The sequence below is a fragment of the Tachypleus tridentatus genome, chromosome 4 (assembly GCF_004210375.1).
Source record: "Tachypleus tridentatus isolate NWPU-2018 chromosome 4, ASM421037v1, whole genome shotgun sequence".
Classification (NCBI taxonomy): Eukaryota; Metazoa; Arthropoda; class Merostomata; order Xiphosura; family Limulidae; genus Tachypleus; species Tachypleus tridentatus.
Window position 1 is genome coordinate 107,207,892 of NC_134828.1, and position 15,703 is coordinate 107,223,594.

Genomic DNA, 15,703 nt, shown 5'->3' on the forward strand with positions numbered 1-15,703 from the left:
TAGGCAAGCCATTAAACAACCATTTAGCAAGTTTTGCAAAAATTGAAATGATTAAAAATATTATTTATATCAGTTGAAATGATTAAAAATATTATTTATATCAGTAAAGCTTGTATAGTATCTTTCAGTAATGATATACCATCATTTAATTTTTCAGAGTTTTGGAGAGACAGTTATTTCTTTTGAACTTCAGTCTCTTTTCTTGTGATATAAAAATAATTGTTTATTTATGTACATTAGTTCTAATACATTTTTACTTAAAATTGGTCACATTAATTGTCTGATTAATCTTTACTATTTTATTTTATGTCTTTGAAAGGTGGGATTTAGCCGAGGACTTTCTTTTGGGAATGACGACTTTACGTTGGAAACATTAGATCCATTGTACAACAAAACTTCATAATCAACTCTGAATGTGAATGGAGAAAACTTAAAAAATGATCACTAGTAGTGATACTGAAAGAGCTTCATTACTAAGCTGAAAAAAAAAAAGATTAGTCAGGTGTTATGGTTGTACTACAAGAAGAAACCTGTGAAAAAGATGGTTTACAATAGAGTGAGCACTATAGACAAGAACTGAAACCAATCTGAAGTCGGTATTATATATACTTCCATCAATGTTATGACGACTGGTTTGTTTTTTAATGTGTTTTCACCAAATAGTGTACTTCGTGGTTACTACTGTTAATACATTCTTATTTTTTTATAGTATACATACTTGCTTAGTTGGAAGTGTTAAACACCTACAAAAGAAGTTAACATAGTTAAAAAATGTCTTTCATGTTTTATTGCAGGAAGAGAATTTTAACGTGTGTGATGAAACTGTTATTAATACCGTATTATTATTATTATGCACTAATGTTAATTAGACTTATAACATGGATTGTTTTTGGCTTTTTCAAGTATGTGATAGTAAGTGCTAGATGATATACTTAAATGTTATTAAGCTGTAACTTTAAAGCTTATACAAGTGGGAAAGTTTTAGCGATTAATTTGATTAACAATTAATATGAATCTTTCTGTTACCTTGACTTTTATTTTTTTTGTGACAAATGTTTTTTTTTTGTCAAACCACTAGCATTGGTTTTGTTTTTCTTTGTTATTTTTAGCATAAGTATTATTTGTAAGTATGACCTAACATTTCAGTTGTTATGGTTTGGATAATTACACTGTTTTCTGGGGGTGAGAGTGATTTCTCAAATTGTTTTTTAGCTTTCTGTAATTTTTACTCATGTCACAAAATGTCTTCTTTCTTTTTAAACTGAAATAACAAGCATTTATTACTGTTAGTTTTTGAATAAATCTGTTTCAGGTACTTATTGTATCAACACTGGGTAATATATCAATGGATTGTGTCAACACTGGGTAATATATCAATGGATTGTGTCAACACTGGGTAACATCTTTATGAAGAAAATCAGTAAGCCAATGAATAGTTAACATTTCTTAAACTGTTGTTGCTCTTTCAATCAATGACTTTGTTGTAATACACAAAAAAAATTAATGATTGTCCTCCAGTTTCATTCTTTCCCAACATTTTTTACTGAGCTATCCACTTCAGAGAATTTTTTACCGAACTAGCCACTTCAGAGAATTTTTTACCGATCTATCCACTTCAGAGACTTTTTTACCGAGCTAGCCACTTCAGAGAATGGTTGATTATTGTTAGTGTAACGAATATTTGAAGAAGAAGGATATTTTTAAGGATTGGACGAAAGAGTTTTGCAGATTAATGTCTCAGTCTTGACATTATTGTACCTTTATCATTGGAAAACTGAGCATGGCTTAAGTTATTAGGAAAAATACAGTGATAATGATAGCAAGCTGTTGTCGAGTTTTTAAATGCCTCTTTGTACGTTAGATGCTAATTAACTTTGTTTGGTAGCATGTTTGTAGAAAAAATACAAATATTTGAAAGTTATTGAATGGACATTGTATCTAGTGAACCTACATTTAGATGATTTTTGAATTAACTTCAAGGTATTTCCATCAGGATCTGTTGTTAACATAAAAACAACTGGGCCTGAACACCTGAAGTAATCCTATGTTCAACAGTCAGAATGCTCACTTTGTTAAATTTCAACTATGCACTACCTGCTAATTGCGTCTTTTAAATAACATGAACATACATAAAAAATATTTTATTTTGGTTGAAAAATGCATAAAAAACAACAACAAATAATCGTATTTTATACTTGGTACGACTGAAGAGTCAGTTATTAAATTGTATACAGTGTATCACTCTATCCACATTCAATAATTTAAACCATACACATATTCAATATATAATTCTGAAAGTAGCTTTATAATATTACAGTTCAAGGCATTGAGTTTAGATTTATTAAAACTTGCATTTGGGAATTTGCAGTTTTTAAGTTCATAAATCATTGATTTTGCTATTGTTTGTTGGGAAATTAGAAAGGAAACATTTAGGAGAGAATTATTTTAATATTAACTATAATTGAAATTATCAAATGAAAGTTTTTTATTTTTGAAATAATTTTACTTTTAGCCATTCATTTTATAATTTTTTGTCAAAAGTTTTTAAATTACTGAGATGAAATTACAAAAAAATGTTTTGAAATAATGTGAAATCATTACTGAAGGAAACAGTTACACATAAATGTTTATATTTTTCTAATTCTATGAAACAGAAAGTCAAAGTGCTTTTCTTGCATCATCTTTGTTAAGACCCATACAGGTTTAGGCATGTTGTACAAAGTATATTTGATAAAGCTACTGAAAGATAAAAAACTGAACTGTGGTTTGTGGCCCGGCATAGCGAGGTGGTTAAGGCATTTGACTTGTAATGTGAGTGTTGCGGGTTTCAATCCTCTGTCACATCAAATATGTTTGCCTTTTCAGCATGTGAGCTTTATAAGTGACAGTCAATCCCACTATTCATTGATAAAAGAGTAGCCCAAGAGTTGGCGGTGGGTGGTGATGACTAGCTGCCTTCCCTCTAGTCTTTTACTACTAAATTAGGGATGGCTAGCGTAGATAGCTCTCTTGTAGCTTTGCAGGAAATTCAAAACAAAACAAATATAAACTGCAGTTTGTTTAACTAATAAATTAATGTCAGGAGAAAATACTGAGGTTAATAATCAGTTTACGTTTTCTGAATGAACAGTAATAAAACAGTATATGCAATATTTAATATGCATTTAAAGCTCAAAGAGAATTATAAATTTTAAGAATTCATATTATGGGTGAATTTTTGAAGGTATAATAGAAAAAAGTAGGCATACAAAAATTAAATTAATGTGAGCATCTTACGAGACAATAATTTAATAGTTTGTTTTTAAATCTTTTAGAGATTATGCTTTCACATTATTTTTTACAACTATGAATAACTTAAATGTTTTAAAAATATTCTTATTGGTATCTTGTAAATGAGATACAGATTTTTTGTGTGTGTTTTATTTACCATATACACATAAATAAAGTGAAGGATAGAATTATAAGAAAAGTTTAGTGATTTTGATTATGTTAGTACTTCTCTGTGAGAAGTAACAGAGGTTTCACTCCACAAATTATTTTTATTATTGTCCACGTAATTGGTTTTATGTCTAGTCTTTAGAACTAACTTGTATAACAATAACCAGTATATAAACACTAGATTGGTTAACTACTGAATACGTGTACTGCACAAGGAGATATGCGATGCTTTGTTAAGACTGTTGTAATGTCTTTATTATTTAAATAATCTGTCAAATTAGTTTAAAGAATGAAAGTAGTTTATTGCATTTTATTTTTTGCTTGGGAAGTTTTCAAGAGTTAAGTTGTTATCCAATCACTGTGAGGTAAAATGTAGCTTTCACCTGATCAGTTAGGAAACTTCTGTATGTTTGTGTTGAAAATTAAAAAAAAAAAAATTATTGTTTTATATTCTAGATATATATATGTATACACACTTCATTTACGTTTTTAGAAGTGTATTATCATTTTATATAGCAATTTTTATATGATCCTGCAGACAGTATCATTCTAGTTATAAATTTTATATTTATTAAAACTGTATAACAAATCACCAAACAAACTTTGTTTCTAAACCATGTTTACAGAATTGCATCTTTTGTACCAAATGCTTGAACATTGTGGTTTTATCAAAAACTATAAGTAAATGAAGTAACCTCCAGATTATTTTAATTAGCCTTGACACCGTCTGTTAGTGAAAGTGTCGTTTTGTTTTTATTTTGCTTTGGTTTAATTAGTTTAAATTTTTATTTAAAACTTATGTTAGACTAATGCTAGTGAAAGGATATTTAGTTTACAAAGCTGATACTAGATGGCAATGGTGTACATTTTAATATTTGTTTATCTATGGCTCATAATCAAGTAATTACGAGACCTACAAATGTATCCGGAGTGATGTAGAGTATCTAAGTAATTGAATAACATAAATAATAATTTCACAGATATCTCGTGTGATGGATTTGAGCACAGAAACATAAAGCACAAGTTTTTATTTGGAATTAAACAGTCGGCAATGTACACAACTCTCATGTTCGTCTTAATTACATACTGTCGTGTATGGACATAATACACGACCGTTTGCAATGAACAAAAAAAAGTTCAGTTTCAACAAACATGTAGAACCTAAAAACAGTCATTACCGATTACAGTCATGTAAAATATACAAAAACTAGAAGGATACCTCGAAATATCACGCTTTTTATTTTTGTCCTCAGACAAACTTAAGTACTCACGTTGTGCGTAACGTTACACAATACAAATAAATTATCTAAGTATGGTGAATCCCGTGTCACCAGTTCAAGCAAACATTTTTATGACACAGATTGGATCACAAGACGTGTGTCCGTTAACGGGCACATTCAAACACTTTGTCTTTCTTGACCTGGGGCCTGGCATGGCCAAGCGCGTAAGGCGTGCGTCTCGTAATCCGAGGGTCGCGCGCCCGCGTCGCGCTAAACATGCTCGCCCTCCCAGCCGTGGGGGCGTATAATGTGACGGTCAATCCCACTATTCGTTGGTAAAAGAGTAGTCCAAGAGTTGGCGGTGGGTGGTGATGACTAGCTGCCTTCCCTCTAGTCTTACACTGCTAAATTAGGGATGGCTAGCACAGATAGCCCTCGAGTAGCTTTGTGCGAAATTCCAAAAACAAACAATTCTTAACCTGAAAATGGCCTAGAAAGGTCGAAACGTTGTTCTCTCCTTATCAGTAAAAGTAAAGGATTGAAATGGTTGCAAAATTCAAACGGCAATTTAAAAAAACAACTGAAAAGGTTGCCAAATACGGGTCACTCGTCCGATTGCTTACCCGTTTAAATTCTGTTTTATTCTACAGCTAAGCAGTATTAACTGGCTCTGTAAGGATCTAAGATAAAATTAGTTTGGCTTCACAGCCAGATAACTGTCACTATTAAATCAATAGGAATGAATAAAAACATACAATCAAATTATTAAAAAATGAGTCGTAGTGTGAGTTGTTTTAATGAGTTATTTTGTGATCTCGATTTTGTTTGAAGGTAATTAATAATAGCTTGAAGAGGAAAAATGGGAATTATATATAATATACACAATAAACAAAATATATTGAATTTCTTATTTATGGCTGGCATATTCCAAACAATTATTTTCCTACATATTGTTTTGACCGCAACGAAGTAAACGCATTTTATTATTTTATTGTAATAATTGACTGAGAACTAAATTTTTGCTAGTTTTGTTTAATGGGCCGAGACTGGTGGCGCAGTATGGCCAGGTGGTTAAGGACTCGACTCGTAATCCGAAGGTCGCAGGTTCGAATCCCCGTCACACCAAATATGCTCGCCCTTTCAGCCGTAGGGACGTTATAATGTTTCAGCCAATCCCACTATCCGTTGGTAAAAGAGAAGCCCAAGAGTTGGCGATGGGTGGTGATGACTAGCTGCCTTTCCTCTGGTCTCACACAGCTAGCGCACATAGCCCTCGTCTAGCTTTGCGCGAAATTCAAACCAAACAGAGACTGGCCTATCGACCTACGATGACTCCTTGTTCCTGTTCTTTCGACGCGAAAATGCGCTCCCCAGTTTGGAGCCGTGGATGCGCAATAAGACCGACGACCCAATCCCACTCTCCAATCAGACAAAAGTAGTCCAAGAGTTTTGTCTTTGGTTGACTAGCTTCCTTCCCTTTATTGTTTGAAATACCTAGAGGGAGTTAGTGCAGACAGTCTTTACACACTTATCATACCAGTTAAAATATCATGACCTGTGGAGTTGTAATTGACGAGTCAATAGTCATGCACATAGGAAATCCGACTTACAACCATGAGCGCGATACTATGCATGCGAGACGAAGTAATTTCCGTTTATTATACATAGACGTATTACAGTTAGATCGCGCAGATAAACGTTTGGTAGGGACGTTCCTACACGAATTATACACACACAAAATATGGCATGTAATGGTAATATCAATAAGTACGTTGTATGATTTCGAACTGGTATGTCATTAACAAAAACCCTGGTGGTAAAGCCATTCAAATCGTAATCTGAAGGTCGCGGGTTCCAATCCCTGTCACTTTGTAGCGTAGTTTCCATTTTAAAATGCTCTGTCGTAACGATGTCATATTCAAAGCGCTTCGCTTTTTCCTGCAGTTGTATTATAATTGATTAATATTGGAGGCGAAGGTTTTTCAGCGCTAATTTTAACAGTCTGTGTCGCACAGAAATGTATAATAATTGCGTCCAGCGACTTGACTGGCATGTCTTCATATAGAATAGGTCAGTAGCCATTTTATTTTCTTGTTGCTTGAACGGAAGTTATGACTGGAATCCTTCTTTTGATGAATCCCTACAATTTTGATCTCGTTTCAGTATTGATCCATCTTGATTATGCTGTGTACTGTTGCCTAAGAAACATGAACAACTTTTGCCGCTGACCGTTGTGTTTATGGAAATACGGCTGTTAAAGGACTCCGCATTTTGGTCACCACACCTGGAGTCAGACCTGTTACTGGTCTTTTTCTGGATAGTCCTTGTACTGCTAATTGATCCATATTCATTTGATTTCTAAACCTATTGAGTGCATATACATCTACGTTTTGAATATTTCAAATCCCCTCTGATCTGAACACATTTTACTTGCTTAACTATATAAATATTTTGAACTGGAAAAGGATGTTACATATCATTCCGAAAAGCGAACATTGTTTGGTGAAGGCCCGGCATGGCCAAGCGTGTTAAGGCGTTCGACTCGTAATCCGAGGGTCGTGGGTTCGAATCTCGGTCGCACCAAACATGCTCGCCCTTTCAGCCGTGGGGACGTTATAATGTAACGATCAATCCCACTATTCGTTGGTAAAAGAGTAGTCCAAGAGCTGGCAGTGGGTGGTGATGACTAGCTGCCTTCCCTCTAGTCCTACACTGTTAAACTAGGGACAGCTAGCGCAGATAGCCCTCGTGTAGCTTTACGCGAAATTCAAAACAAACAAATCATACTACTAAAGAAACGCCAAAAAATGTTAACATGTAATTTTGATACATGGTATTCCACCGAGACTTTCTATCGGCGCTGTTATCACGTGACGTGCTGATTTGCATATTCATATAAAATTGTTTTTTTTCTTCAGAACTACAGTTCAATAAATGCATATTACAGTTCCTCTCTAGCAGAACAAACAGCTATTTTCAGCCTTAAAAGAAAACATATAAACCTGGTTATAACAAAACCTAACAGAGAAGAAAAGGTAAAAATACACCAGGCGAATCTTATAAAGAAATCAAACCAGTCTTCGTGCTGGAATTGTAGGAGTGGTCTATAATGACACTTATGATCACAGTTTGTTCAGATTATATGACTAATAAGTTAACGGTTGAAGGTTGTGTTGAACTTTTTTTCGATCCTCAAAGAGCTTAAAGATTCACGATAATGTATGTCCCCCTATCGGTTGAAAGTTTAAGAACTTACAACGGTAATATCGGTTCGATTCTCCGATAACTTTGTACTAAAACAACCAAATCCTAACAATCCATGTGTGTATAATCAATTTTGATTTAAAGACTGTTTGTTTGTTTATTCTAATTTCGCGCAAAGCTACACGAGGGTTATCTTCGCTATTCATCCCTAATTTAACAGTGTAAGACAAGTTGGAAGGTAGCTAGTGTTCACCACCAACTGCTAACTCTTGAGCTATTTTTCATCAATGAATAGTGGGATTGATTGAAATTTTATAACGCCCCAAAGGTTGAAAGGACAAGTATGTTTGGTGTGATTGGGAATCGAACCCGCTACTCTCAAAGTCGAGCGCTCCTAATCAAGTGGACATGCCGGGCCATTAGAGATTGTTTCATTGTTTGTCTAATTAGATTGTCTAATATTCGGTTGTAGGAAATTATTGGTTATTGTGACGATTTTTGTATTTTTTTCTTTAGGTACATTAAAAAGATTGTCTAAGTTTGTTTTTACAAAGCTGATGTCCTTTCAGTTCAAGAATCAAATTTTACGTTACATAACTTTACTCACGATCAGGTTGAAGGGGTCGCTAGGGTCAAACCTTGCACCCTTTCTGACTAGTTTAAAATTATTCTGAAAAACGAATTTTAGATAAAAACTTCTGTTAATATGTTAATTATCATTTATAAATTACAGAACTTTCTTTCTTGAATTTTGACCAGGTGGGTAGAGCGCTCGACTTCGGGGGTTTAGTTCAAATTTCCGTCTCACCAAATATGCTGGTTATTTCAGCCGTGGGGGCGTTATCAAGTTTCGATCAATTTTACTATTATTTGGTAGAGGAGTAACCCAAGAGTTGGCGGTGGGTGGTGATGACTAGCTGCTTTCTCTAGTCTTACACTGTTAAAGGACGGCTAACGCAGATAGCCCTCGTGTAATTTTAAGCAAAATTCAAAAGAAACAAACTAACTCTTGAATTTTTAGTAGTAGTTAAGGAGGTGGGTTAAGGCGTTCGACTCGTAATCTGAGGGTCGCGGGTTTGAATCCCCGTCGCACAAAACATGCTCGCCCTTTTAGCCGTGAAGGCGTTATAATGTGACGGTCAATCCTATTATTCGTTGGTAAAATAGTAGCTCAAGAGTTGGCGGTGGGTGGTGATGACTAGCTGTTTTTTCTCTAGTCTTACATTGCTAAATTAGGGACGGCTATCGTAGATAACCCTCGTGTACCTTTGCGCGAAATTAAAAAAACAAACAAACAGTTAAGGAGCAATATAAAACTAACGGTTGAGTGAGGACACGAATCTAGATTAGCTCTTTTGAATAAAACTGGTGTGTGTTATAAACTGTTTTGTTTTTGATAATTTTTCATGTTGGCAGATTTTGTTTTGTTCTTTAATCTAGAACGTTCAAAGTTAATTTAGTGAAAGTCTTAGCGAATCGTTCTTACAGGACTGTGGAGAATCATTCACTGTTGCATGAAGGTATAAGTCGTATTAGTGTTTAAAATTCAGCACGTTTAGTAACCATGACATTAATACGTGTAAAGGGTGACTATATTGAATACTTCAACAGTTTTATGGTCGTCTGTTCCATAAGAAACAAACAGCTGTAGTATGTAAGACAATGATCGTAATAGTTCACAAACAAACTTCTTTATATTCGAGAGAAGTGTGTACACATAAATATTAGGTATTTCTAAAACAATCTTCCGAACAGTGAATGAATGTCTTTCTAAAGAAGTAATTTTCAGGAACATTAAGATTACATAATTCTTTTTTGTCTTCAATCTGTAGTCCAGAGTTTTCATCTCGTCTGTGGTTCCAAGAAGTTTTTGTCTTTATGGGGCCTGGCATGGCCAGGTGATCAGGGCGCTGGACTCGTAATCTAAGGGTCGCGGGTTAAAATCCCGTCACACGAAACATGCCAGCCCTTTCAGCCATGTGTGCGTTATAATTGATGATCAATCCCGCTATTTGTTAGCTGTGGGTGTTAATGACTAGCTGCCTTCCCTCTAGTCTTACACTGCTAAAGTAGGGACGGATAGTACAGATAGCCCTCGAGTAGCTTTGCGCGAAATTCCACAAAAGTAAATAAATCCTTCAGTTTTATGTCTAGTTTACTCCAAAAGCTGAGGCTCTACTTTTCACTTTTAAACCAAGTGAGAGAAACAAATTAAAACATTTATTCATAATTCTGCTCATCCATTTCTTTTTTTTTTTCTGAGAAATTAAAATGATATAGAGCTAAATTTGCACCTATTAATGTGCAGACAATTGAAAGCTACTGTAAGAAACGAGCACCTAAGAAAGTGCAGTAAATAGGTGTAGGTGATAAAATTGCAATCAGTGAAGAGAACAAACCACAAATCACAAAAATCCATGTCATACCCGGTGGCTTATGGGCAAAGCGCAGATAGCCTATTGCGTATCGTTGTGTTCGACCACAAATAAACAAATAAAACAAACTCTTTGTAACTAAAATGTGCTTCTGTGTGTAGGGGCCTGGCATGGCCTAGCGCTTTAAGGCGTGTGCTTCGTAATCTGAGGGTCGCGGGTTCGCGCCCGAGTCGCGCCAAACATGTTCGCCCTCCCAGCCGTGGGGGCGTTATAATGCGACGGTCAATCCCACTATTCGTTGGTAAAAGAGTAGCCCAAGAGTTGGCGGTGGGTGGTGATGACTAGCAGCCTTCCCTCTAGTCTTACACTGCTAAATTAGGGACAGCTAGCACAGATAGTCCTCGAGTAGCTTTGTGCGAAATTCCAAAAACAAAACAAACAGTTTTTGTGTGCACCATCAAAGAGTCGTTACTATTTCGTATTATACCTTGTCATTAACTCGTGTCATACAAATTACTGTGTGAGTTAGTCTGTCCAATGTTTCACGTGGTTCAAAATAACTTATTTCACGCTTCACATCCACAGTTATGTTAGTTCTCTTTCTAAGAATGTTTTTTTTTTTTTTACTTATTTCAGTCCCTCGTTCTTGGCGAAGTGCCTTTCTCGGTTGTTTATGATATGTTGAAAAATCTTTATTTTAAGAACTGGAGTTAAAACCTTTTTTTTTTTTTTTCTATTGGCAGTTTTTAGCTTTCAGAAACGTCACGTGTTTGGGGCCACGACAAAGTTTATTAACCTTGAAAGGTTGACTTGTACGAGAAAAATAATTTTCACAGAGAAATTTGAATGCTTGGAAATCTTAACAGCCATTAAAGTTTATTTGCTATAAATAACAGCGAACAGGATAGCTATTTACACGATGAAACTTTTGAGCCAGGCTATAACTAAATCATTTATACTGTTGTTGTATCTTAGAAAGTTAAGATGAAGGTTCTGTGAATCTCCATGTTTCCGAATTGTATGAGACTTTGGGATCTTTGTTTAATGTTATTTCAATTCAATAGACGTCAGCAAGAAACAGTAGTACTGTAACACTTACTGTAACACTCACTTGTGGACGAGTTTAACATTGATGACCTGTCCAAACTGTTGTATTAATAGTTTAGATAAGCTTCACTGAGTAGTTTGGAAAGTAGGTTCCATGTGTACTTATCTGGTTAATAGTTTGGATAAGCTTCACTGAGTAGTTTGGAAAGTAGTTCCATGTGTACTTATCTGGTTAATAGTTTGGATAAGCTTCACTGAGTAGTTTGGAAAGTAGTTCCATGTGTACTTATCTGGTTAATAGTTTGGATAAGTTTCACTGAGTAGTTTGGAAAGCAGGTTCCATGTGTACTTATCTGGTTAATAGTTTGGATAAGCTTCACTGAGTAGTTTGGAAAGCAGGTTCCATGTGTACTTATCTGGTTAATAGTTTGGATAAGTTTCACTGAGTAGTTTGGAAAGCAGGTTCCATGTGTACTTATCTGGATACCGCTGGTATCACTTTCTTCACTTTCAGAAGGGTACGGCGCAATTTGTTCATCATTTTTGGCTTCAGAAGGATCATCATCACAACTTTCAGAGTAGTCTGCAACATTATCATGTTCACTTTCATCGTCGAATGGTTTTGTCTGTAAATGTACAGCTTCATCAAGAGATATCATTTTTGACACGGTTTGAAGATTTTAGCTCCTATATATATATAGGATTTGTGGATTCTTCTAGAATATTCTAGATTATTCTAAATACTTCTGTAAAGTTTCTAGAATGTTCTAGAACAGGCGTGGGCAAACTAGGCAATAATCAGGACCGTCTAAATCTAAAATTATTGTTGGAGTAGAGTTATTATCCTAAATTTCCATTTTGAAAAGAAGTTGTAAAATTAATATATTTTTACTATAATTTGCTTTTTTCGGTTGCCCAGGCCTGTTCTTGAATTATTCAGGAAATAAGTAAAGTCATTTTTACGTTTTTTGATCTGGGGCCTATTAGGCCCCAAAATACCCTTAGTGGATGTTTTACAAAAATTTTTTAAATATTATTTCGCAAATGTCTGAAAAGTCAAAATATTATTGCTCCTTAAAATATAAAGGAATAGGGTCAGTTAATGGCAATTTCATTTAAATACCAAATTATTAGCCTAATATTAATAACCTTTCAAGTTGCTCTGGGGCCTATTAGGCCCCACTTTTCGTAGGAGTGTTAATAAAGCAGAGAACAACGTTTCGACCTTCTTAGGTCATCTTCCGGTTAAGAAAGATAGAGTTTGCAAGTAACCGCTGCCAGGCACATGTCTTAGAAACAAGAGTATAAACGGGTAGGGGATTTTAAACTACACTGACAAACACAACACCAACATAATTTATAAAATACAATATAACAACTGTCAAGATTTCTATACTTGAAAAACAAGCAAAAGAATGGAAACTAGATTCAAAGAACAAAAAAACAAACAAAAGCAAGACAGTTCGTAGTTCAATAAACGGCTGACCAATCATCTGGAAGATGTAGAGTCATCACCTAAGATTTTCAGTTCCTTCCTATGGATGGTGAAAGTTTTGAATCTAGGAAACACTCTTTATTCTTCCGACAAATGTGATTACGTGAGGCAGGTTTTTCAACATTGATATAAGGATCCTTTTAACTGGAAAATAAGATCCCTTTCTCTGAAGACAAAGAGTGAAAATATATTTCTCACTCAAAAGATTCAGACTTGGTAATGTGAATTATAAAGCCGTGGTTGATAGGTTCTTTGGGCTTTGGCTCGTCTACAGAGATCATTTGTCTGAAGTGTACAGTTTTTATGTCTAGGGATATACAGACCCTTCACTCAAAGCGTTTAAGGCGCTTGACTTGCAATTTTTGGGTCGCGGGTTCGAATCTTCGTCCCACCAAACATTCTTGCCAATTCAGTCATTGAGACGTCTCAATGTTTCGGTCAATCCCATTATTTGTTGGTAAAAGAGTCGGTGGTGGGCGGTGATGATTAGCTGTTTTCCTTCTAGTCTTTCACAGCTAAAATTTGGGTATGGCTATTGCAAATAGCCCTTGCGTAACTTTGCCAAAACTTCAACAAACCAAACTATTCAACTTATAAAGTCTTTTAAGCCAGGACTTACAAATATATTATATATAGATTATTCCCATGTAATATGCTGGTTATTCATTTGGGTATATGGGCATACAGGCCTTACACATAGAACATAGAGCCTTTTACTTAAGAGATACAGCTTTCTCATCATATACGTACAGATGTTGAAAACGAGATATGTGTAGTATACAAGTTCTTCGTCCGTAGTATATGGTTATTCACTCGATGTATGCCACTCATCTACATTTGCAAGTACAATATTCAAGTTGACCTCTATGATGGCCTTCAATATGATAATTTTGACATGACTATGCTGTCTGTGAACGTCTACAGATATGGAGTTTTTAGTTGTCTTTCACTCGTCATACTGAACCTATATCAACATAATAAGATTTAGTGTCTCTGTGTCTGTCAATTAATCCCTAAACCTTTAGACTTACCAATTTTTAATTGGTACCAAACAATTCGTTTTGACCTCGAGATTTGCAAAAATGTGAAGCTTTTCACCGCGAAAACACTTTTACGGGGATTCCCAACAGCGGACCTCAAATTTGGCAATAATGTTGTTATTGTTTTGAATTAAGCACAAAGCTACACAATAGGCTATCTGTGCTCTGCCCACCATTTGTCAATGAATTACATTAGAACACCCAATGAAGTAGGCCTACTAATTGCTGTTTGTAACTTGGTTAGAGAAATTAAATTTGCATTATAGTGGCTATGATAATTAAAAAGTACAAAGTTCAAGTATTAAATTTGTGTTATAGAGGCCCTGTAAATGTGGGCCATAGGCCCATGGGTTCGCTAGTATTCATATAAAATTTGACAAATATGTAGCTTTGACGCTGCTAATTTATTTTTCTTAATTTATCACCAAATAAATTGTTTAGCATAAAAAAATAGCTGAACTTCAGTTTATCATATTTACCCCAATCAGAGACGAGTGATGATTTAAATGACAGACTGGATTTCGTGTTTGTTTTTATCGTCAGCATCTATACTGTGGACAAATCAATTACATTCATGGAAGGTTAATATTGTTTATTGTTTTCCTTTTAATGCAACATTTGATGTGTACAACAATAGCACGAGCACGTTCTGTTTGTATGTAATAAACATGCTGTGCTTAAATTGATTACTGAATGCATAGAGAAAACAATGCTGCTATAGAAACGATACGAATTATATATTTAATTAAATAAAAAGTAGATTCAAAATATGAACTATTTTATGGGCTTCAGTTTCTGTCGTGAGAAAACGCCAGGTGTCAAACATCACTAGGAAGTAATATATTTCAGAATTTTTAATTTCAGTTATTTCATACATAAAAAATTTCCAAATAAAGTTGTTGTTTCTTGAGCGCAAAGCTACACAATGGTTTACTTATAACGTGCCCATCGCAAGTATTTGATGTCGATATTTTTAGCGTTCTGAGTCCTAACCAAGCTAACGCTGAGGGGGCGGCATGGCTAGGTGGTTGGTCGCTCGGTTCGAAATCTGAGGGCTAAGGATTCGAAGCCCCGTCACAACAAACATACTCACCCTTTCAGCTGGCCAACCCCTCTATTCGTTGGTAAAAGAGTAGCCCAAAAGTTGGTGGTGGATAGTGATGACCAGTTGCCTTCTCTCTGGTCTTACACTGCTAAATTAGGGATGGCTAACGCATATGTTCCTCACTAGCTTTGCGTAAAATTCAAAAAAGGAAGCAAACAAACGCAATGCCAAAACACCAAGGAATCCAGATAAAGTTATAATGGACGCAAAATTCCTCCATCCACCAAATTGAAACAGTATTTTGAGCTGCGAAAATCTGAAAAATAATTTAAATAACCTAGATATAAATTTTGCCATAAAAAACGTATTTCTCAAATAAGAAACCGTTGTATTAAAAGATGGCCAGGTAGGTTAAGGCGTTTGACTCGTAATCTGAGGGTCGCGGGTTCGAACCTCGTCGCACCAAACCAGCTCGTTCTTTCAGCCGCGGGGACATTATAACGTAACGGTCAACCCCACTATTCACTGGTAAAAGAGTAGCCCAAGAGTGGGTGGTGATGATTAGCTGTCTTTCCTCTAATCTTACACTGCTAAATTAGGGTCGGCTAGCGCAGATAGCCCTCTAGTAGCTTTGCTCGAAATTAAAAAAATAATTAAAAGATTGAGGTGAGAATAAAAAATGTATGATTGAGTTTTCTTTGGAAGTAAAATAATTTGTGTTATATTTCTTGTTACCCTTAGGCCTGCTCCCAAGTAGCACAGCGGCATGTCTGCTAGAAACCGGGTTTCATACCCGTGTTGGTCAGAGTACAGATAGTCCTTTGTGTAGTTCTATGCTT

At 35.2% G+C, this 15,703-nt stretch overlaps 1 protein-coding gene across 12 annotated transcripts in view; it reads left to right on the top strand.

Moving 5' to 3' along the window:
* Positions 1 to 4,419, top strand: part of LOC143249855 (PTB domain-containing engulfment adapter protein 1-like) — a 118,964-nt gene extending 114,545 nt beyond the window's left edge. For all 12 annotated transcript variants that reach the window (XM_076500414.1, XM_076500408.1, XM_076500410.1 and 9 more), the window contains one exon: positions 320 to 4,419. In XM_076500414.1, the coding sequence (XP_076356529.1) occupies positions 320 to 403 (84 nt within the window). In that variant the 3' untranslated portion in view covers positions 404 to 4,419. The remainder of the gene's footprint in view (positions 1 to 319) is intronic.
* The last annotated feature ends 11,284 nt before the right edge of the window (positions 4,420 to 15,703 follow it).